At 37.1% G+C, this 25786-nt stretch overlaps 2 protein-coding genes across 3 annotated transcripts in view; one reads left to right on the forward strand and one right to left on the reverse strand.

Annotated features, from left to right (window-relative positions):
- LOC146001854 (uncharacterized) overlaps positions 1 to 3591 on the forward strand; it is a 54032-nt gene extending 50441 nt beyond the window's left edge. The window contains exon 3 of the mRNA XM_083139555.1: positions 2164 to 3591. Coding sequence (XP_082995681.1) covers positions 2164 to 2987 — 824 coding nt within the window. The 3' untranslated portion in view covers positions 2988 to 3591. The remainder of the gene's footprint in view (positions 1 to 2163) is intronic.
- Positions 3592 to 18130: 14539 nt separating this feature from the next.
- The window catches only part of LOC146002401 (uncharacterized protein CG3556-like), a 365519-nt gene continuing 357863 nt past the window's right edge, over positions 18131 to 25786 (reverse strand). For both annotated transcript variants that reach the window (XM_083140158.1, XM_083140157.1), the window contains exons 8-10: positions 23498 to 23768; positions 22477 to 22631; positions 18131 to 20707 (exon numbers count right to left, since the gene is read on the reverse strand). In XM_083140158.1, coding sequence (XP_082996284.1) covers positions 20646 to 20707; positions 22477 to 22631; positions 23498 to 23768 — 488 coding nt within the window. In that variant the 3' untranslated portion in view covers positions 18131 to 20645. The remainder of the gene's footprint in view (positions 20708 to 22476; positions 22632 to 23497; positions 23769 to 25786) is intronic.

Genomic DNA, 25786 nt, shown 5'->3' on the forward strand with positions numbered 1-25786 from the left:
GCACTACTGTGACTTCCAGCAATTGGTTTGTAGAATAATTTACGTTTTCCATTTTTGCAATATTACAACCACTTAATGAATTTTTATTCATATTTGAATACAGATTTTTACCCACGATTTCATGTTCGAGCAGTTGCACACACAACAATGTTGCCACATTGTACTAAACAATATATCTTTTCAGTTTAGAAACCAATCCAATTTGTTATTCTTGATAGTGAACAGAGATAGTCAAGATGATAAATTTTATATTTATTCACCGTAGAATTTGAAATAGTAGAGGTTAGAATGGGTGAAACATATAAGAGCCATATTGGAAGCCCTATATTGCTACATTACATGTAACATTGTACGTACAAGTTCGTAGACAAGTGAGCATTTATTGCACATAATATAACAATCAGCAAGTTTTAAAACAGTGATAATAATTTGAACATATAACTAATGAAATACTGAATAGGACCAATACCCATATAATAATATGGTTTCTTCTAAAAATATGTTTTCCATTGAGTAACTTTTATATTTATTCTTTATATGTAGTCAACGTATTGTATATTTTGTATATCACTGCACATAAATTGCACCAAACATTTTTGTAGTTTTATAGCATTCTGGACAATAAACAGCATGTGAAAACGTCAGAACATTTTTATTAAAACATATTTTGATATTTGATAAGGGTTTTAATCGCTTATTTGTCTTCATGTGTGTATGCTATTTGTAATAATGGTTAACTTGCAAACTTGTTGTAGAAGATGAGATTTATTTAACAAAGTTCTCAGCAATGTTCATGGCCTGATACCTAAAAATAAACAAGACAAATTACGTTCTCACAGATTGTTTACAATTTTTCTGAAATGATTGTCTTTGTTCCCATACAGTTCATACATTTAGAACGGTATTTTTATAAAAACTTTTACCTGACGAAGTGTTTGTTATTTGAATTGAAATTAATAAAAAAGATGAAGTTCATAAACTAAACCAGATAGATTTTTACATTTTGATATACACAATTGATTCTGTCAAAATTGAGGAAGATAAATTGATTCTATTTCAACACAAGCTCTCAAAATTTATAGATGATCAGAGATAGGTAAACAATCTTGATTTAAAAATAATTAAATGAAGCAAATTTTTGTGTGTAAAGAGTTCCTCATCTATGCATCAATAAAATATGATGCATTTATTCAAATAAGTTGATACCATGTTTTCAGTCCTTGCACGTATTTGTATATATTTGAGAGGTGGCTCGGAATATTACTGTGCTTTCAACTAGGCCCATCATACCCACGTATGGTATATATAAAATAGAGTGAACTAAAAACCTAATTCAAAGTTTTATATTTATTCATGTTATATTCCTGTATTATTAAAAATTATGTATATTAATAAAAATCGAGTTGTATCTTTTTTTCTATTCTCGTTTTGGTATTATTGATCATCTATATTATTCGTGCTTTTTATGTTAAATTATGATTACAAATTAATACCGATCTTAATTTCCAATTTTGTTACTAAGGTTCCTACTTTTAGTCGATATTTCTCAAACATAGATATGTAATATGTTGAGTTCCTAATCAATCAAATATGTAAGTCAAATCAAAGTTCTGGTGCAATACACTAATTCATTTACCACCCCTATACAATTAAGTTTAATTTAGTGCTGAATGTAGCACGATTTATGCCTTGATCATTATTGGTATTTAATAGTACTATACCTACACTAATCAAATTTAAAGTACGTATGATTCAAGTGTTGGAATTGATATATTTCTCCTCGATACATTCCAAAGTTTCCAATGGTTTAAATTCGTTAACATTCCTACTTGTGAAATATTAATGTACAATTCTCTCGATATTATTCCAGTGCAGCTGTTCTGGCTGTATTATAATGGCACAGTAACTTGGAAACAGAATTTTTTCTTGAAGCTCGACAATCCACAATTTCCCGTTGTTTAAAAAGGCATAACTATAGAAACATCCAAAAAATTGAGAGGAAGTACTCAAACTATTTCGTGCGCCAAAAAATATGCAAATCGAAACAACTGTATTGAGCTTTTGTTTTTTTTAAAAAAAATGGAACTAGCTGCAATCATGGCAACTGTGAAACGTTTCTCTTGACTTAAAATATTCTGCCAAGTAAACTGTCGTTCGTTACAGATTTCACTCGCACTGAGGCATCACCCACTAATAGACACAAGCATAAGGGCTCTCCAGTTAGTAGCAGGGCTGTCAGGAAAGCTGAAGGAAGTGGCAGCAGTGGCAGATCAGGCTTGCCATCAGCAGCAGAGTTAGCAGAGGCAGGGAGCGAAGAAACCGAAGAGTCACATAATGGTAGAAGATTTGCAAGAGGTATGCCTGACTTGACTTCAGACGTTGCGACCGTACGTAGTCGAAGAGGAGCTGGTAAAGGGCGTGGTAAATCAGTCTTACCATCAGAATCACTTCCAGAGTTAACACAAGAGGGTAGAGCTGAAGCTGAAGAGACACACAATGGTAGGAATGCAAGGGGTTCACCAGCCTTGACTCCAGAAGTTCTGAGTGTGCGTAGTAGAAGAGGCACTGGTAGAAGTCACGGTAAATCATCATCTCCAGAGTTAAAAAAGGTAGATAGAGAGGAAGCTGAAGAGTCGCATAGTGGTCGAAGATTTGAAAGACGTGTACCTGAGATCGATGCCAAATACCTCACTGTACGTAGGAGGCGAGAAGCTGGAAAGACACGTGCAAATGGAAGAGCCAAAGATATGAAACAACCTACCGTTATCGAAGCTGAGGCTGAAAACAAAGAAGAGGAGGAGGCGCAGGCACAGGATATTTCAGATATTGTAGATTTTGCACCAATAGGCGGAAACATTGTTTCTAATGGTGTTGCAGGCGATGACAACAGTTTCGACGCAAGCGCAGAAGATAATTCGGGCAGTGTCCCAATCGACTTCAATGCCGTAAATGGCGTGGTGAATGAAGGTGATTCTTATGCAGTATAGTAGGAATTGATGTAAGAAAAATGAATATAAGCGAAGTCAATTACAATGAGCTTGATCTACTTGAAATAGTAGCCTTTTTTCCTTTCCAAGACCTACTATCGGATCATATTTTATTATCCAGACATATTATACGGAAAATTTGTTTCAGGGTATGGTTGAGTGCTGTTGCACTTCATTATAAGTTATTTTATTTATCTGGTGTTGGTGAAAAAATGTAATAATCTGTCATTCAGATGTATATTGTTACTAAAGTAAGCGGCGAAACCGTCGATAAAATCAGACATTCATTGAATCAAAAAATATGTTTTGACTTGCAGGATTGAACTATTTTAAACATATTTTTTTTCTATAAAGCTATTCTTCAGAATATTTCATTATGGCAATAATCACTCGTCTCCAAACATGTCGGTTGTATTTCGTCAAACACTTCAACCCATAAGAATAATATTAACAAGAAAGAGACGTCACTAACCTATGTTCATTTTACGTAAGAGTAGTTCATGAAAGTAATGCATAACCTGTCTCGAAATATATAATATTCACATACGTTACAAATTGTTTACAGAGTAATGTATCTACGATTAATTTAATATTACTGCTTCAACTCTGGTGTGCTTGTATTCAGAATAATCTTGAAATCATTTCGGAAATGTCTAACTGCAAATGAACTCTAGCAATACTTTGTATTTATAAATCAATATAAAATCATTATATTCTATCTTGTAATGTATAGTATTCTGGGTAATAAAGCTTATGAGATAATATTTTCGTTTGTTTTACAATTTCATTAGACTAAATGTACAAATAGGCCTAAATAGTTATCTATTTTTTTTAGTAGACAAACTTCTTGACCATTCTCTGAAATGATTGTCTTTCTTCCCATCCAGTTCATTGATTTGAACCAGTAGTTAATGGAAATCCCTTTACCTGGTGATATCTTTGATATACTATTGTGATTCAAGTAGATTAGAAAGACACATACTGTAGATAGAGTTTGTTAATGTATTGTTTACAGGTGTATATACGTATATATGCGTGAGGGATGTATGTATGTAGGACACACATTATGCATACAAAATCAAATGCAATTAACCTTTCGAACTTACTCTATTCATTCTGTCAAAGTTCTAGTGACACAATGTTTTCGATCGTTGGCCGTATTTATATTTCTTTAAAATATTACTACTTAATCACTCTAGATCTATGTATATGTCTTAATTATAATGTAGTTGCATTGTGTCTCTTTGTCGGTACTGGGTTATTGATCATCTACATTCTTTTAGAGGATTTGTATCATAAATTACGATAATACATTACTACCGATCTTAAGTTCAAATTTGGTCACGATAGTTACACGTACTTCTGGCCATATTTTTCAAACATGATTATAAAATATATTAATTTCCTAATATATGCATTTAATCAATGTATAAATCAAATCAAGTCCTCAGTACAATTCACTCATCATTTGACTATCTCTAAACAACAAAGATGATATTGGTGGCGTATGTAGTGTAATTCTTTCCCTGATTAATATTTGTATTTGAGTATTATTCCTACAGTAATCCATACTTACAAGAATAGAATTGACCTATTTCCATCCCAAAGTTATCAATGATTTTTGTTATTATTTACAAACTTCATTACTTCGATTAAATATTAATGTGTGAATTATCAGTGTACAAAATCTTAATATTCAGAATTTTTGGATTTGATATAATGGTATAATTTATTAAGTATAGTAATATTTCTCCAGAACCTACACAATCCACGATTTCACATTGTTTAAAAATATATAACTATGAAACACCCACGAATTCTCTGAATATATCCAAAATATTTCGTGCGTCAAAGAGCATGGAAACTGAAACAGGACTGCAATTAGCTTTTTTCACAAAAATATGAAACGAGCTGCAATCATGACTACTGTGATACTCTCTCCTGACTTCAATGCCAAGTACACTGTTGTTCGTTACAGATTTCACTCGCACTGAAGCATCACCCACGAGTAGACACAAGCATAAGGGCTATCCAGTTAGTAGCAGGGCTGTCAGGAAAGCTGAAGGAAGTGGTAACAGTGGCAGATCAGGCTTGCCATCAGCAGAAGAGTTAGCAGAGGGAGGGAGCGAAGAAGCCGAAGAGTCACATAATGGTAGAAGATTTGCAAGAAGTATGCCTGACTTGCCTTCAGACGTTTCGATCGTACGTAGTCGAAAAGGAGCTGGTAAAGGGCGTGGTAAATCAGTCGTACCATCAGAATCACTTCCAGAGTTAGCAGAGGCAGATAGAGATGAAGCTGCAGAGTTACATAACGGTAGAAAATTCGCAAGACATGTGCCTGCCAAATCTTCCAAACGTGGCAGACAAAGTAAGGTACGCAGAAATAGACGTAGAGGACATGCGGCTAGAATAGGGGAAGAAGCCAAAACTTCAGGATCAAGAGACGGTGCAGGAATGAACCAAACTCACATAAAGGAAACTGATGCTGAACGTGACATAACAAATCCCGGAGGAATAACATCAAACGTTTTCACTATTGGTCTCACTGATCTCGACGGAAGCATTGGCAGCCTAGAGCAGGTTGATTCTCTGAATCCACTGTCTCGGGAAGCTAGTCCATTGAATGATGACTTTGAAGATTAATGGTCTGGCACCCGTAAAACTGGATCTGATTATCTCACTGAAGTTTCAAGCAAGCATTTTCATAAAATATATAATTTGCAGTTCATGTAAGATATATATATATATTTTCTGGAGTTGGTACTTTCAGCATAATGAAAGTTGATTTCTAGTATTCATGAGGTGATGTAAATGATTGAACATCTCTGTTAACTTACTTCAATTTCTATTCTTGACTGCTACTTCTCTACGTGATAAAAGCTATTCATTGTTTCTACATGTGTAGCATATTTCTTCACTGCAATGATGGACTAATAATGCCTTCATAAAATTAACTGAATTCAATGTAAATTACTATACGTTATGCATTTTGTGGTATTATGGGTAATAAAATATATTAATGACAGAATATGAAGTTTCGAACTGACTGGCACAACTTCAGCTTTTTCATGTATCAGGAAATATCTCCCGTAACATGATATTCAATAAGGAAAGATTTAATGCATAGGTTTATACAGAATATAGCACTTTCAAAATGCATGAGTACACTATAGTTCTCACCTGACATTCTTTTTCGTGTTTAATGACAATTACTTTTCCACATAATACGACTGGCGATCAACACACGTCTGTCAACGAGAGACCAGTTTCCACTGTAGAATTGTTGATCTTGACGACGGAGCCACATTCTCATTTCTCAGCGGAAATGGTGTACACAACTTTCATCGCCTGTGAGAATGTTGTACTATATTTTTTCAGTTCGAATGTGCGGTTCAAGGACATCCACCCAGCTGCAGAAGGCGTGTGTTAGTTGTGTTTGGAGTGGAACAGGCGACTGCGTGGGGAGACGATGCCGTGAACTTGAAGCGCAGTTTGGAAATGAAAGCAGCTTAGTTCGTAGCGCTGAAGCAGCTGTTGGCTAATGTCCAGTCTCTTCTGTTTCACGTCAGGAGTGAGCTTCCTAGGCACCAAACGTGCACAAAGTTTCTGGTATCCCAGATCGACGATTATTGCCTGCACTCGCTCCCGTGACATGCCACAATTGATTGCAAGCTCTGCCTGGGTAATGCGACAATTCTCTAATGAGTTCATAGACAAAATTCTAATAACCTTTATCAGTTGCAATACGCGACCTCCACTCCATTCTTTGTCACACACGTTGAGGGTTCCTCGGCTGGGGTTTTCATTACGAGCACGAACAGCCATCGTACAGTATTGACGTCTACACCTTCATCCCCATAAAAACCTTCATTCTCCGATGAATGTCAATTTGTAGCACATTTTCTGCGGTTAGAAACTTGATCACCGCAGGCTGCTTCAGGCGCACCAACACAGCATGGTTACATGCTGCCATTTTCCTCGCTATAGTTCAGCACCCCCTGGTGATAGAAGTTTGAAACTTGCAATGCAGAAGCGAGGAAGTCTGATGTGATGAGTACACTACATGGTTGCTCAAAATTCAAACTGTGTTTACAATCTAAACAAATAAATAGGATTCACTACTTTTCAGCACACCCACGTATTATTTTTAATTATGAAATCATATTTGCATGGAACATTAATATGTTTTCTTACTTTGGGTACCAAGTATGTTCTAGTCGGTGTGGGAAGATGAGTACATCCAAAGCGCTCAATGATTTCCTACTAGTTTTTTTAAAAAATATCCTTATTACTATATTCTTCACTACTAGTATTCCAAATGGTTTGTTGTTTTTTATTATTATTATTTCAATTGTAAGCAGTTCCTTGTCTTAACTCCTTATCCATTTTCTACAAAAAACGCAAAGTGAGATATGTAGGCTATGCAGCTTGGGTTCCTTTCTGGAAGGTAGATAGAGCTCTCATGGAAAACAAAAGTACATAATATACGTACTGTAATGCTATGAAAAATAGGCTGCAACACGTCCTTGAAAGAATCAATTCCTCTTCCCTTTTTCACTGAAATGATGGCATTAGTGACAATAATCGAGAGAATTTCCATCATGCTAGCCAAAATGGAGAATCGCTGGACGACAATGGAGTCCAACAATGATAGTAGACTATTGTTGGAATATTGTCCAAGAAATGCCAGGAGATTCAAATTTCCAATGCTGCTTTGTGAGTATTGTGTTTTAACTTTACGTTTTATTTGCAATGGCTACAGAATATCTGTATAGTTAGACTGTATTTCAAGTTACCTATATTACATATATGTACATATGTATATATAGTGTACTTAATTAGAAGTAGGTATGACTTAGATATCTGAGCACATACAATATTCTTGTATTTTTTCTACATGGAAAACTAAGCAAAATGTTAAATTTTGTAGACAGAGTTGTAAGCTCTTAATAGCATACTACTAGCGTTGCACCTCCTATTAATTAGCATCAACATTGAAGTATATATATTATATATATATATATATATATATATATATATATATATATATATATATATATATATATATATACACTGCTCAAAATAATTAGGGGATCAGGCAAAAATCAGGCAAAAATAAGTAGGCGATCAGACCAGATATGTTGTCAGCACCTGTATGAGCTACAATCAGCTTCTAAAGCCCCGAAAATGAAAGTTCCAGTGCCTTAAACATGACGTAACCTTTGCACTGGTGATATCAAAGGGTAAAGGGAGGAGTGTGTGCGTGCTGGAGTTGTATGCTAGTCGTCTCTTGTTAGCGATACAGTTCAGTTGGGGAAGGGAAAGGTTCAGGTGAGAAAGGCAATTGTAACGAACCTGAGAGTTTAAGATTTTATATTTATAAGAAGTTAAGACTTTTAAAATGTTTGTTATTTCAAATAATGTGCAAGTTGTCACAGATAATTATAGTTAGACTGATACAGTTGTAGTTGGAACTTTTATATATGTTTATAAATACGTCAAAATCTGTTCGTGTTGACGTCACTTCTAATCTCAGCCGAGGAAGTGAACTAACCTGAATGTTTCTCACCTGACGACAGACTGAGTTTGAAAAACAATTGAAGGTGAAGAATAATAAGAACTTGGAAACGGAGAGAATTGAAGTATAGATTTTGGTTTTCGAGTTTTCTTCTTGCCGATAAGTTCAAAGTAAACAATTAATTATGTTCTTTGACTTTCACTTTATGTGAGGGAATTGCCCAACGTTAGTATTGAATGTTCTATTGTTTTACTGGTAAGTGATTATGAAATATACGCGATTATAAAACTGCGTTTTAACTTTGAAAACAGTGTTGTGTTTCTTTTCTACCCAGCAAGCCCTGATGATTTGCAGATTCTCATGTTCCCGACTAAAGGAGTAGCGGACTAACTTTGGAACGACTGGTGTCCAACTGGAGGACGTTGCATAGTTATTTTGGCACACCAACGCGGGGCTCGAGTGCATAGTTATTTTGGTACAATCGTGGGGGCTTGAGTGCAAAGTTATTTTAGCAATTAAAACGTGATACCCGATTTAGTGCATACTGAAAGTGTTCGTCCATAGAATTCACGAAGGTGATATTGAAAGTCCTTGGAATTCACGAAGGTAAAAGTGTGATAGTGAAGTGAAGGTATTAACTGGTAAGAGCCATAGACGGTGTAGTAGAATGGAGAAAGACGCGACAGGAATGAATCTGCGAAGCAGAGGAAGAACGACAATGGATGCAGAAACCAAGTTTGGATGCTGTGATGATCTCACCAATGACAGGGAATTCTTCCAGTGTTGCCAATGTTTGCAGAGGTTTCATAGTAGTTGTGATGGGCAGGAAGTAACGTTGGCATCAAATAAAGAGATGCGATGCAAATCATGCTTGTCATCACCAGAAACAGAACCAGAACCGAACGTTCCTACCAAACCCTCATCAGATCACTGGCTACTTGATTGGTTGATGAAAGACAAAGCAGAGCGAAACCAGAAAGAAAAGGAGGATGAAGACCGTAGACAGAAGGAAAGGATAGAGGAGGATAAACAGCGTAAGAAAGAGATGGCTCAGATAGAGAAAGTTCGAAAGAAGGAGATGATGGAGTTTAAGCTCATAGTTGAGTCTATAGAAGAAAAGAGAAGGAAAGAGAAAGAAGAGGAAAGGAGAAAGAAGGAAAAAGAAGAGGAAAAAGAAAAGAGAAGGAAAGAGAAAGAGGAGGAAGAGAGAAAGAGAAAAGAAGACTTAGATATTTTCCGTGCATTGATTGAAAACCAGGAAGAAAGGAGGATACAGGAAGATATAAAACTAAGGTCAGAGTTACAGGCTCTATTCTCTCAACATAAACTTGAACAGGTAGAGAGCATCAGAGGAGAGATAGAAAAGCTTAGTATTAAAGTCACTGAAAAGGTGGACGAAAGGGTAAAGGAAATTGTGGAAGAGCAGCTAGAGTTCTTAACAGTTCGGCAAGGACGGATAGAGAAGGAACAGGAGCAATTGAAGAAGAATATGGAAACCTGCCTTGAAATTGTCCAGTCTGGAAGAGAATCTGAATGTGACCCTCCAGATAGAGTTCAAGAATTAAAGAGTTCTGTAGAGTCATTTAATGTAGCACTAAAAACCTTTGGTGAACGAACAGAACTCATAGAAAATATAGTGCAAGAACAGAAAGTTGAAATAAAGGAAGCTGGAGAAAAGGTTAGTTTTCTCCATGAGAAGGCTAAAAAGATGGAAGTATCTCTTCGCCAAGTAATTCAGGAACAGACAGTTACAATTATAAGTAGGGTCAGTGAACTGCAGGAAAAGATCCATAATTTACAGATTCGACCAGAAACCTTTTCCGATATAGTGCCTGATCCAATCCGAGGACTGAACCCAGAAGCTACTGCCTATGAACCTCCTGTTGTACTTTCAAACCCATTCTTCCCCGGTAATACCACAACTTCTGATAGATGCAAGAGGCCTAGAGAAAAGGATAGTAATGACAGTTTTTCTCCTCGACGCAGAACAGAGTTTAAGATGCCCAGAATGGCTGATATCGCGAACATTCCGAAGTTTAAAGGCGATATCGAAGCTCAATCTGCCGAAAGATATCTGCGTGAATTAAATGTCAGTTTCGACTTAATGCAAGTGCCTGAGCACTATAGATTGGAATTATTACCTCGGGTTTTCACCGGCAAGGCTGAGCATTGGTTAGCTGGTAATATGGACAACTTTGTGAATTATGCTGATTTCTGCGCACGCTTTAAGGATGAATTTGCATCAGAAAAGGCAAAACAAAGACAACTAGCGGCTGTGAGGAACCGAAGGTATTCTCGCCTGGTCCACGACAACTTAGAAAGTTTTGCCTGGAGTGTCTACGCAGCGTACAGAAACCTAGCTGACAATTTTAATGAGAGCGAAGTTCTTAATTTGATCATTGGACAGTTGCCGTATCGCATTCGGAATCTTTGTCTGGCGCACGCTCCACGAAGTGTGGATGAATTGACACACTTCTTAAAAGACTTCGATATTTATGATGACCCTGATGCCTGGAAGAATAAAGAAGACACTAAGAATAAAGAGGCTGCAGACAATAAAAGTTTTAAGATCCGGAACATCCAGACGGATTCAGAGAGTCGAGGAGGAAATTTTTCACGACCTCGAAGATTCAACAGAGGATTAGGCAGGAGAGGTTTCAACCAGGATCAAAACCAAAGACAGAGAAATTTCTACAGACCTCGTCCAGAACAAAGGCAAATTTCTCCAGACAGATGGCGTTACCAAGAACGAAGTAATCCTACTTCGCCAAGAAGGTACTCTCCACCACGTAGAGGTGACAATTGTGGTTCTTTCTCCCCAAGACATGACGTTGCCTCAGAGCAGGAAGAAGCAGTGGAGACTACCAGAGAGTTTCTGCACAACCAGCGATCTCAATCATGTCAAACAAACGTCGACATTTTCTAAGTGCCTCCTCTTCGTTTAGGCAAGTAAACTCGAAAGGACGAAAAATACAAGAATTATATGTAAATTCTTTTTGCTGATCGAAAATGTATCTTCAGGCAGTCAAGTGCAAAACGTTCCGAATACAAAACTGGTATAGATTTTCCGGAAGTCTTAAGAAGATAGTCCTAGGTGGTAGACAAGTAGAACATGATATTAGTGGCATGAATTTTAGCACCAAAGTATTCATTTAAGAAGGTTTTCGTTCTGACTTCCTCTGGCGTATGCTTTTTATAAAAACTGCATCAGGCAGAAATAAGTATTAAGAAAAATGCAGTTGATGTGTTGTTTGTTACCACTCCTGATCAAATGAAGGATGAATTCTCCAGATATATATATATATTTAGTGCGGTACATCCGAAAGGTCCAGAATGAGGATAGAATCGGGATGTATAAATCCGTAGACCTCTCAGAAAAGGTCCATATAGTAAATATTTGGATAGATTCCTATAAGCAGGAGTTATTATATTGCTGGTGTGGAATTTAAAGGCATTATTCTAGAAGCACAGAAGCAAGAAGAGTGTTGAGTTTGAAGTGCTATAGGAAAGTACTGTTTCAGTTCATTGCTTATCGAACCCTCAACCGTTTTCTACAAAGTCTTTCTGGAGAAGAAACTAGATATATGGAAGCCTGCTGTTCTATTAAACCATCATGGAATCAATCATTGCCTGAATTCACTGTTTATTGGTTGTTTAACTACCATCGATTACACTCTGTTTTTGATACTGTAAACTACGTTCCTTCTGAGCTGTTGTCAAATGAAGAGAAGTCAAGATTGAGTTATTCAATTGTGCAGATAAACTCTATATTTCAATGTTCTTTATGTACTCAAAATTTTTTCAGAACTTGTAAATTACAATTTCTTCAAAAATTTTACCCGGACGAGGGGCAATTGTAACGAACCTGAGAGTTTAAGATTTTATATTTATAAGAAGTTAAGACTTTTAAAATGTTTGTTATTTCAAATAATGTGCAAGTTGTCACAGATAATTATAGCTAGACTGATACAGTTGTAGTTGGAACTTTTATATATGTTTATAAATACGTCAAAATCTGTTCGTGTTGACGTCACTTTCTAATCTCAGCCGAGGAAGTGAACTAACCTGAATGTTTCTCACCTGACGACAGACTGAGTTTGAAAAACAATTGAAGGTGAAGAATAATAAGAACTTGGAAACGGAGAGAATTGAAGTATAGATTTTGGTTTTCGAGTTTTCTTCTTGCCGATAAGTTCAAAGTAAACAATTAATTATGTTCTTTGACTTTCACTTTATGTGAGGGAATTGCCCAACGTTAGTATTGAATGTTCTATTGTTTTACTGGTAAGTGATTATGAAATATACGCGATTATAAAACTGCGTTTTAACTTTGAAAACAGTGTTGTGTTTCTTTTCTACCCAGCAAGCCCTGATGATTTGCAGATTCTCATGTTCCCGACTAAAGGAGTAGCGGACTAACTTTGGAACGACTGGTGTCCAACTGGAGGACGTTGCACAATGCTGCACCAACGTGATTTACCAGAAGCTATGGCTCGGAAAGCCATAGGAAGGATTAAAGCTGGGCAGTCACAACGCCAGGTAGCACACGCCATTGGAGTGTCGCAAAATGTGATTTCCAGACTATGGAATCGTTTTGAAACAACAGGAAGTGTTCGCAGAGGACAAGGCAAAGGTCATCCACGAGCAACAACATCGAGGGAGGACCGTTATCTCTTAATCACAGCCCGTCGGAAGAGGGGACAGAATGCAACGCTACTGCAACATGCCTGGCAAACAGCAACGGGACCCAGAGTGTCATCTCAAACTGTCCGTAATCGTCTTCATGAAGGTGGCCTCTATGCACGTAGGCCCATGGTGTGTGTGTGTTCCATTAATGTTACAACACCGTATAGCCCATAGAAACTGGGCGGAGGAACATCGTGGTTGGGGACATGCCGAATGGAGGTGTGAGCTGGAATCAGTATTGGTGGACATTCGGACCTGTATATCATCCACGATGGCACCTTGACAGCTCGAAGGTATAGAGACGAGATCCTCCGACCTTATGTCGTGCCTTATGCTGGTGCCATTGGTGATTCTTTCCGTTTCATGGATGATAATGCTCGTCCACACCAAGCTGGGTTGGTGGACGACATGCTGGACCAGGAGGGTATCGAGCATCTGCCCTTGCCAGCTTGCTCTCCAGACTTAAATCCAATCGAGCACATCTGGGATGCACTAGGCCAACAAGTTGCAGCTCGATCAGCACCTCCCAAAACTCGTGCAGAGCTGGAAATTGCCTTCTGGCAGAGTGGCGACGTATCCCCCAACAGCTCATTGATTCCATGCCACGCAGGTGTGCAGCAGTATTGGTCGTTAGGGAAGACCATACACTATACTAGAGGAGAGTTGCTGTAGTGTTTGTGTCTGTTTTTGTGCTTTTTTTGTGCTGTTCTACTGATGCTCTAATTGTCATATCGCGTCACATGTCATTAATGTCATTAACATCAGGTATCATGACAGCATATCTTGCTGTAACTAATCTCAGAATGGAATAAAGGATCTGGTATTAGTATGCCTACATGAGTTTTGATATCTGGTCTGATCCCCTACTTATTTTTGCCTGATCCCCTAATTATTTTGAGCAGTGTATATATATATATATATATACGAGGGTGGTTCAGCATGCTCCGCCCCTGACCCATTTCCAATGATAGTAGAGACCTGTAATTTTATATGTAACATTGTTCATTCTTTAGACTAATATTCACAAAGTTTCAAGAATTTACAACAATTTCTCTTTTCGTTACACGTTGATGATCAGTAAGAAGTGTAGCCACATGTGAAACAATGGAAAAATCTGAGGTCCGAGTAGTGATAATATATTTACTCAAGAAAAAGCTAACACCGAAAGACATCCATGCAGATATGGTGGGAACTCTTGGAGACTCTAGCCTTTCACATGATCTAGTGAAGAGATGGTGCCGTGAATTTAAATGTGGTCGGCAGACCTGTGAAGATGAGCATGGTGGTGGCTCATCTGCAACGGTGACCACAGCAGAAATGATTACAAAAGTGCATGACATGATTTTGGCAGACCGGCGAGTGACTGTCCGCCATATAGCAGACACATCTGGCATCTCAACTGGCAGTGTGCATTCAATTATTCATCATCATTTGTTAATGAAAAAAATCTCTGCACATTGGGTCCCGAGAATGCTGACGGTCAACCAAAAGAGGACACGTCGTGTGACAAGTCAGAACCTGTTGCGGACAATAAAGGCTGACAAGCCAAAGTTTCTGAAGAGATTTGTTACAATGGATGAAACGTGGGTTCACCACTTCGATCCCGAAAGTAAACGCCAAAGCATGCAATGGAAACATCCCCATTCTCCACCCCCAAAGAAATTCAAGGTTCAACCATCAAAGGGCAAAGTGATGGCATCTGTGTTCTGGGATGCAGAAGGAATCCTTTTGATAGATTATCTCCAACAGGGAAAGACAATCACAGGTGTTTATTCTGCAACCCTAATTGAAGAATTACCTAGTGCCATCAAGGAGAAACGCCGCGGAATGTTCGCCCGTGGTTTGTTGTTCCATTGTGACAATGCTCCCGCCCACACCTCCCAAGTTGCGGTGGCTGCAATTCATGCAGCAGGGTTCGAAATTGTCCCTCATGCCCCTTATTCTTCAGATCTGGCCCCCAGTGATTTCCACCTGTTCCCGAACATGAAGAAACACCTTCGTGGAAAACATTTTGCCAGCGATTCCGAGGTTATGGATGTTGTGAATGCTTGGTTGCAGGACCAATCAAAATATTATTTTTCTACTGGGATTGAAGCACTGGAAGGCCGATTGGAAAAGTGTGTTAATGTTGCAGAGGACTATGTTGAAAAGTGACAGTGATTTGGTTTTCCTACGAGGGTTCCTTCTATGTCAGGGGCGGAGCATGCTGAACCACCCTCGTATATATATATATATATATATATATATATATTGCGTCACTCTGCAGCCACTTTAGGCCAATAGTGACGATGTTGTTTACATTAAGTTAATGAAGAGACAAACAAATATCCAACCCAGGCCACAGCTCGATTTGAGAATCTTCGGTGGCTAGATTCTTGGATTCCACCACTTAAGACAGTCTTCCACCGATGTGGTACACAAATTTCCATTTTGAACCATGTATTCATGGTTTTAACAATTTATTTCTTTTTTTGTTGTTGCCGGTTTATGTGACGGAGAATTCAATCAGTCTATTATATATTCTCTTCGTCGCAATTAACATAAGAGTCGAAATTTGTCGTAAATGACCACAATTAGAAATGTATTTTGATTTAAGTCCATTTTCGACGTTTCGAGGTTAACGGCGACGATGAGGATGAATGATGAACTGATGTAATTGATGAAGGCATAAACACGATGGTACAGGTATGCCTAAACCAGGATTCGAAACTGGAGCGTTTGGATTTTTGTTTTCTCACAGAAATGATTAAGAAGAGCGACGCAGAATTGTGAATGAAAGATTCAAAAGATATAACAAGATTCTTCGTCTGGTCTGTTCAATGCTTCATGTCCGGATATTATTAGAGTATAATTAAATCGAAAGGCTTAGCTGGGCAGGCTATGTGGCACGAATGGGAGAGGAAAGAAGAGTTTACAGGATTCTTGTTGGGAAACCTGATGGTAAGAGACCTGTAGGAAGGCCAAGACGAAGATGGAGTGATAACGTTAAGATGGACCTAAAGGAATTCGTTAGGGATTGAAATGATTGATCTTGCCCAGGATAGGGACAGATGGAAGGATTGTTTTGCTGTAGTCATAAACCTTTGGTGTAGGCTAGACAGTCAGTGGTCTGTTCAATGCAGACTTCCGATAATGAAGCCACGGCTTATATTTCCTGAATTATCTCCCAAGTCTTTGAATTTATAAGCTATTCTGTACTGCATATTATATGTTGATTATCTTTGAAATATCATTTTATGAATGTATTGTTGCTCGTCCACAATCTGTAGGTCGTTTGAACAATGGGCATTTCCTCATTGTCCATGAGTGATGTGTGGAATGATAATAAGCTATATGTAACCCTGGAGTAATGTGGAATCTCACTGAATGCCCATGCTCTTTGGGAATAGTGTATGTAGAAACTGGCATTTGAAGATTCAGCTCTCGTACTTAACCGGAAAAAAACCGACGACGAATTTGCAACGGAATTTAAATTACTTCCTTTAGAAGACAACCCCAAGCATATATAAACGTGGAAAAGCTTGAGTAAGTGGACAATGCGAAGATAAATGGTTCGTCTATCTTTCAGAGGATTTTGTCTCGAATCCCAGGCAGTCCAGGAGTGTTCCGTTATGTTTGACTTTCATCTAAGGTGCATCAAACATACTCACTGATGGGAAGAGAGAAATAGAATCCAGGTTTATCCAGGATGTAAAGGTATATTTAGCCCCAAAACGCCCAAAAATTGGATTTTTGTGAAAACGTTTACGGGATATTAGAAAATATTTGGGTGGAGTTGTTGTATAAACCCGAAAACCAACCTGCAGCTGTCGGAATGGCACACTAATTGGCCTCCACGGGCCTTCAAAAAAAATTCTATCAAACAATTTCTTCTCCCATAAAAAATCCTCAAGAGAACACGAAATGGCTCCGGTACCCCTTTCTACACCCTCGATTTCAGGCACATTTAAAATATTTTTGTGAAAATATTTAGTTCCTCATAATAACAAACAGTGTTTGCAAATAGCGCGGATGTTAATTTTTTTTTTATCTACGTAGGTAGCGGTAGGAGGCGGTAAGTTAATTACCCCAGGGGCGGAGCCCGGAATCGGTGGGAAATTTGGACACAACAATTTCAAACAACAAAATCTCAACTTTAAACGGCTATACAGTCGTAAATACTTCTTTCCGCGCTCTAATTTTTTTAAAATTCACAATTAGGATCACATAATCTTCATAAAGAAAGAAAAAATCTTGAAAATTCGAGGGTGTAGAATGGGGTACCCGACACCACGAAATTATATGTATTAAATATATACTTTGCGACAATCTTACCCACTTACCCCCAAATGTATTTGAATTCTTCGCCACGATTTCCCGTCCTTACCTCATCCCTCATCCTGCCGAAACCGCAACGCGTGCCACGGTTGACAGTCGGAAACGTTGCCACATCTTTTTCCCTCTTCTCGTCAATCAGAAGTCCGCCCTCCTCTGCGTATGGTCATTGCCCAGGTATGTATATGAGGGAGGAAATCGACAAGAACGTAAATAAAGAAAGGGACTGAAGGCAATCTTTCGCCACTCGAAAAAATACTTAAGGGATGATCGTCCACCTTTGCCACCCTCCCCCTGTCCTGGTTTAGGGGCGGGAGTGCTAGTGGCAAGACCCTTTGGCAACTCCAAACTAGCCCTCCTCTATCGGTGTGCACTACATCGACAGATTTACTGCTGTGGTTTTCTCTCGGATTGAGGAAACAGAGGACGTTATACCTTCGGCTAAGCCTGTACTGCTGCTCTCAGACACACACTACACATCGGTACTCAATGATGTCGCTCTCGAGACACCAAAGCGCCAACTGCAACAAGAAACCATACGATTGTCAGGCACTACTCTCTAAAGAAATGTTGGCAAATCTTATCCTAGTAAACATCCAATAAGAACACAATTATAATTTGGCAAAACAATTTACTTTAGGCTGTAGTAAGTTACAATTATACAATGAAGGTTTCAGAGATCATACCACATCAGTCTTTTACAAGGTTTACACCTCATTCGAGATTTCTTTTACATTCCACAATCCCATAGTGTCCCTGTTTAATATGTAGCTTCTTCTTTACTTTAAGCAAAATTGCATACAAAATGCATTTACTCTTCAACACATATGTAATTTCCAATGTTTCGTTTGCAATAGTCTGAATAATGTTAGTGCAATTTATCTCAACATGATCTATTTTTTTACTGCCTGAAGTAGACATAAGAATTATAATTACAGCACAAAGCAGACGTGACACAATAACATATTCTTATTGTCAAGAAAGATTTGATAACTGACGTCACAACAATACATCAATCTATAAACTTAGCAGTGCGTTAAGGGGCATAGTGACAATTCACTGCAACAATCATCACAAACAGTCTTTGTTCATTAAAATTGTCATCAAAAGAAAACTCTCTAAGAACGTTCTTAAAAATCACTCTATTTGCACTGTCGAGCTACTTAAATTTTTATGCAATTTTTCTGAGTATGGTATCAGTTCTTATCTGCTAGCTACTTTAAATCTTTGGCTTGAACTTATACAATCGCTATTTATACTAGGTCAACAATAGTGTTCATTTTTTAGTTGCTGCCATGATTCTTATGCACGTCATATCATTTAGCACATGTGCACATATGTTGCTTTTCAATTATTACACTTTAAGTTAGAACAAAGCCCAAATTATTAACAATAAACTCTAATAACAATGGTGAAACCATAGCAGTGGTATAGCTGCATAAAATACAAGTAAAAAGTATATTTTTAGTGACTATTTAGCCATGGCAGGCAAGATAACAAACACGTAAAAGTTCTACGCTAGGAAATAAATCATACTAATTAACCATTGGTCCATCATTATATTACATGTATTTTTTAATATGAACACAATCCCAGCCGACATAACCTTTCAACTTGTACAGCTGTTGCTTCCCTTTAACAAACATACAGCAGTACTTTTGGTCTACTTACCAATGTATATACAGTTCGCAAACATTCAGGCAATATTACAGTCTCTCTCATATACTTCTTTCGTTACAGACATCGACTTGTAAAATGTCAAGAACAAAACCCAGCAATACCATATATATGTAGGGTGGTGGTTCACTTAAGATTCATCTTATTTTGAAAACAAAACGTTATTAATGCTATATGTTGATAAGAATGTAAACAAGCAAGGACAAGCACAAGAAAATACACAAACTGGTCATGTGATCAATGATGGTTCTACCTGAGAACAAAGTTGAATTTAAAAAATGCAAAATGTGTTACTTGTATGTTACATATGAACCATATTACATATGTTTCTACCCTGCATTTGTAACTAAATAAATGGTACCAAACACTATGCAGCAGTGTTGTATATTTCTAGTGTTAAGATTTAGACCTACCAAACTTATAAAGTATGTAGACACTGCTGCAATTTGTAAGCACTAATTTGTTCAGTTTCGAATGTAGAGTTGAAACATATAATAAACCCATTGTAACAAAAACACACAACTGCCTTTCTCAAGTAGTAACACTGTGTTTTCTTTTGGGCACCTGTAACATACCTGCAAGACAGAACTGCAAGATGGATTTGTTTTCGAAATATTTCTGTAGTGAATATTAAGTGACTCACCATACAATACTACATCTTGCTGGTTTGCAAGTGCATGAAATCTTTAATGAATGCACAAAATGCTGCTTGAATTCCTGCTTACCTACACTACACACATCTACTGTTCAGTATCACATTGGTCTCTTGCATTTTTCAGATTTCAGACAGAGGGGGAAATATTAACGATTTCATCCAATCACAAGTTGAACAACATCATAGCTTATGCACAGACCACAGATTTGGGTATGAAAGTAAAACGAGTTGAGGAATAAAAACAAATCCGCCATGCTTTCTGAGCGGCTGTTGACATCTAGATAAGCACAGTACATGCCATTCTGTTCTCTACTGTAAATGATGATCGATGATTAACATGAATTCTAATGACTGTGAAATGTACAAATACCATTTCTGTAATACAACAGATGTTAAGCATGTTCAGTGAACTTTACCATTAGAATTTTTCATCGTTACAATCATCCATCTATTGATATGAGTAAACTAGACCACAATACCCATAATTGTTTACAATCAATTTAAACTGGAAAACCACTGAGTATCATTGTTGGCTGACGTCATAATGGTGAAACAAGATCCACAAATGAAAGACAACAAGTTTGCTTTTAGAATTAGACCACTTAGAAGTCAGAAAAAAAACATGTAGTTCCCAATCACTGGCACAGTGATAAAAATAATAAACCATGAACAAAATATGTCTTGTGCTCTAGTAAAAAAAAAAACGATTCACTGCTAATATTGTTTTTTCATCAGTTAGTACCATAAAACGTTCACTCTGTTTGTCAGTATATTTCATCAGCCACGTTGACGAGATACTTAGGTACATTTATAACTTCTTGAACCAAAAGAGAAAATGGTCGCCATCTTCCACGATGATATCATCAACACCTGCAACGTGAAAAACAGAGGGAAGCATTAATGAAAGGAATTGCTGTCTTAATATATAGATTCCTTTTAGGAAAGTTAGTAAAGATCTTACCATTGGTTTAAGGAATTGCAGAATTTTTGCAGATTTCCTCTATAAGCACCAACTTACTAACGCCCCTCGTACATAATAACATAACAGAAAATTTCTTATGGGTTGTAAATGAGATTCATTTTCGGAACAGGAAATTTATGGCAATGCTGTGACTCAAATAAGGATGGGGAGAGGATATTCTCGGTACTGTGAGAATTAAAACAAAGTAGGAAATTCCTATTCATGCCAGTTGAATTATATCAAGTAAGAATGGAAAGAAAAGATTTCTGAAAGTTTTAACATAAGAAACATTTGAGTAACAGGCAAATGATGACAATGCATGGGAACGAAAGATGGGATATTGAACTTTGAACTGAATTTCCACTTCCGAATAACTTAAACTTTATCATAGCCTTAATTTTGCCGTCCAAAACATTAGCAGGTATAAATAATTAAACATCTTCATCATGTGTAAACATTACAGTGTTAAATGTTAAAGTATAATAATTTAACTCTCATATTTATTCACGAGGGATGCTCAACCAGAATGTGGAATAAAATCTGCAACCTCTCTTCCACTGGCAAGAATTTTGCAGCTAGTATAATCCTCTGTGGTATTTGCGTTCCGTTGTATCCTGTCCATGAGTGTTTGTGATTATCCTTTCACCAATTTAACCTTATCACCCTTCATCTTCATCGTCGTGATAATCCAAATGCAAATGATATGCTTACGAAGATCAAGCTTCGCATGCTTGAAACTTCTGTATGAACGGCAGAAGCAAAGTAGCAATCTTTTACATATACTTTTTCATGTAGCAACATGACAATGCTCGTCCACATACTTCAGCTGTCCAGTCCGTCATTGCCTCACGTGTTATCCCCCTTCATCGACTCATTCGTGAAAATTCTGATCACATATTGAACATATTTATATTTTTAAAAATTTCAAACATGATTTACTGTTATTCCATCTAGGCAAGTTGGATTGATATAAATCAGGCTGATTTAAATAGAGATTCAAATCAGGTGGTTTTTTAAATCACTGATTTAAACCACTTTAAATAAATAATTTCTAGAATAATGCATGTAAGGATTTTGTAGACATGATAATCACTTTTGGTGAAATCACATTAATATCGTAATGATTTAATGGTATTTATTAAGCTCCAAGAGAGGAAAATATAGGAAACAAAATATATGTACTGATGTGACAAAGCTCATACGAAAGGAAATGTAACTATAAACACACTTAAATTTCTGTTGATATAAAATTCAATAATTTTTATAAGCAAAAATAGCAATCATTTTGCGTAGAAAAATATACAAAATCATTATCATTAAATTCAAATAAACATGGCAGCTGATATTTTGCAAACTATGATTCAAAATATAGCCAAAATTTAGCTGCAAAGATTATAACAAATATTTTAATTTTCAATTATAGAGTACATCCAGAATGTTTTATTTTCACTGGAAGAAAAGTTACTGAAATTATTATAGTTTCATTATATTACAGGGCTGTTTACTGGAAAAAAACATTTTTATACAAAACATATATAACCACACAAGCAATTTTAAGCATGTTTTTTTTTTTTTTAAATCGATTTAAATAAAAAATCATGAAAAATTAGTTTTTTAAATAAAAATCATGATTTTTATCCACCCTGCATTACAACAATGTGTGTATTAAATGCATTACCTCCTGGGGCTACCATTGTTGTTCCCGGTGGATATGCAGGGTCTGGCAGGGTGGTCAAACGATACAGGAGCCAATAGTGGTATCCAATGGGCTGCTCTTTGAACCCATTAATTGTGTGCACGTAATGCCCATTGGGCCAGACGGAGGACGAAAATCTGAAATATACAAAATCATTTAAATATGTACAGTCATTCACAACAAATATGGGACATCTAGATCCTACATGACGTTATGTGCGTTGAAAACTAGCTCATTCATCGCCGTAGAGTTATGCAACACACACAACGTCGTACAGGAAAGCAAGTACTTCATGATATAGGTGTCTCATTTTACACACCTCAACGTTAATACCCACATTAGATGGAAGCATTTCCCTATGCGTTTTTTCTAAACCACAGGCGAAATGCTACCATATACAGTAAAGCGAAAAAAATATAGTGTTTTGATGATGTGTCATTGCATAAGGCCAGGATTTTTCTGTAACGAAAATCTTTGAAATATGTACAATAAATTTGTGATATATGTAAGGATATTAAGATATTTTCGTAGTTTATGATTGCTTCCTCAGGGCCTCCAAGATGGCATGTGGTAACGTTGACTCCTTGTAATCAAGGGTCACGGGTTCGATACCCGGTGGAGGCACATGATGATTCGATTCCACTATAAACTTTAGTTCCAGTCCCGATTAGCATAAGTGTACTTTAAAAACTGATTTTTGTAATAAACTCGATCGTTTCCTATAATTCTTGTGCGATTTTTCAAATTTATGATGGTTTGAATTCTGGCCTGGGCATGTGTGTTCCTTGCAAGTGCTTCTTCAACAATTTCATCATATCATCACTCATCCTCATCGTCGCGATTAGCCAAAAGTGGCAGAAAAGCGAAATGAAATACACCAACTCAGTCAATCAAAGAATGCGAGCGGTTGTACAGTCAGGGACAGTTGTGGTTTATAACGATAACATTGACTTTCAATTGGTTAGTTACAATCCAGAAGTGACCGTGACTGTACAATACTTACTCATAGTGGTCATCCTCCTCTGCCGCCATCTTCATGACCTGGAAGAAAGTGGTGTTCTTTGGCACCTGAAGGGTCAACGTGAAGTTCTCTGTGATGTTGGGGCCTATCCAGAGGGTGTACGTGACCGTCGCCATGTCGCTCTTGTTGACGGGGGCCTCCTCCTCGGCGATGGCCGCGTGGTTGACGATCAGCGAGGGCTCAGAGCTAACCACTCCTCCAGCTTGCGGCAGGTAACGAATTTCAGCTGGAATTGCCACTGGGTAAGGGTCCACTGGAACAAAAGACAATGGACTTATGAGTGTAGTTTCATCTTATTAATTTCCATCATGTGGAGGCAACCTCATAAATAGAAAAGGATTTATTATAGAGGTCTTTTCGTGACTTGATCGAACAGGGAACGTCGTGTACAGAGTATTTTCACGTGGTGACCCCCCAATTCAAGTATCTAGGGTATGGTTGCCAGATTTCTCAAATAAAAAAAAACGGGACATATAGACATGGATATAGTTAAATTTATTTTTATAACATTTTCAAACATTACAAAATCAATTGCAGTTTAAAGCATTGTTAATGCCGAATTTTTAACATTTTGACAAAATATATTAATATTTGAGTGAAGACTTGGCGTCCTTTAAGATTTGATTGTTTGATTTGGTGTTTTAAGTTCACTTTATGCACAGTAAGATTAATCGGAACTGGACCTACAATTTAAAGTGGGATCGGAACCCCTATGTGCCTCCACCGGGTATCGAACCCGGGACCCCTTGATTACAAGGGCGTCCATTACGAGGACCTTTGTTTACGTAGAACAATCGCTACTATAAGAACACTTTCTTTTTACATCACCTAAGCCCTGAATATTATCCACTCTACTCTGATTCCATTGACCAAGAAAAGAAATAGTGATAGCTGTATTAGAACCAGAACTGCCTTTGCCAGTCGTGAGTCGCTTGTTATTCGACATATCGACAATGAGCAGTTCTACGCCGATGTTAATATGAGGATTGAGTGGTAAATGGTAATTGGTATCCAATTAGATTAGTTATAAATTGTTATTAATTTCTTGTTGTATAAAATGATTTTGAAATAAATTTGAATTCGTTTTTTTTAAGGTAAATACGGGACAAATGGGCGTCCCGAGAACATTTTCCCGGACACCGGGACATTTCTTTAAAAAAGTGGACAATCCCGTATATACGAGACGTCTGGCAACCCTATTCTAGGGGTCAATTCATCACTACAAAATCTTGAACAGGAACAACGGTCTACTATCGGATTAAAAATTATAGATACTCGAGTTTGTACTACATAAAAACGGGTTACATCAAAATCTAGCTTGTTAAATTCCTCGTTAATCTGCACACAACGATGTCCGTTGCACCTGGAAACTGCGGGCTGTAACTGCGTGAGGTATTGCCACATTCCACGTACAGCTTTACGCCGTTGAATAAAAATCTGTGTAAAATCGGTTTCGCAATGTGAATTCACAGAGATAATGGATTTTTAAAACAGATGCAAAGAGCTTCAAAACAATATCAATATTGTATTTGTAAGACTACCCAATACTAAGAAAAAGTTGTTTCGCAAAGTTGATGATCTTTTTTTGAGAAATTTTAAAAATCTGAAAATTGAGAATTATGTTTAAATTATTTCTGCCTGTACCATTCTAAAATGTCATCACAATCGAACCACCCGTTTTTTATTTATAGAATTTCAAAGAGATCGATGGTTTACAAAACTAAAAAAAAAAACGGCCCTTTTTTCATCTCATGGCAATATAAAATATAACGCATACTCGAAAAGACATTAGGTTAGCATAGATTAACGCACAATTGAATAAGCTAACTTTTGGTGTAACTCGTTCTTATGTAGGTATACTGGTTAATTTTTAATTGGAGTCCAAACCATGGGCGGAGTTTGAGCTTTTGCTTTGGGGGGGCAGACTCTGGGAGAAGCATATGATGTACCTGAGGGTTATTGAATATCCCATAGTTTATAAGGGGTCCGGAGGCCTTCCCCCGGAAATCCTCTCTTAAGTAAACAAATATTAATTAGTATATTGGTTGTCACTTTTAAAAGAAGCAAAACAGTACGATTATTGCATTTTGCATTTCATTAATTTTTTATTGATACTTACAATACTTGTATTACTTTAAAAAAGTTACGGTACAATAGTAAGCTTCATAAATTTTAGAAAAATTACCTTGAAAAGTTATTTTAATGCCCCAGCAGAACTGTTGACTCAACACAAAGCCATTTTATGTTTTTCTTTCTTCAAACTGTAAACAT

The sequence above is a fragment of the Lepisma saccharinum genome, chromosome 18 (genome assembly GCF_977018435.1).
Source record: "Lepisma saccharinum chromosome 18, izLepSacc3.1, whole genome shotgun sequence".
Classification (NCBI taxonomy): domain Eukaryota; kingdom Metazoa; phylum Arthropoda; class Insecta; order Zygentoma; family Lepismatidae; genus Lepisma; species Lepisma saccharinum.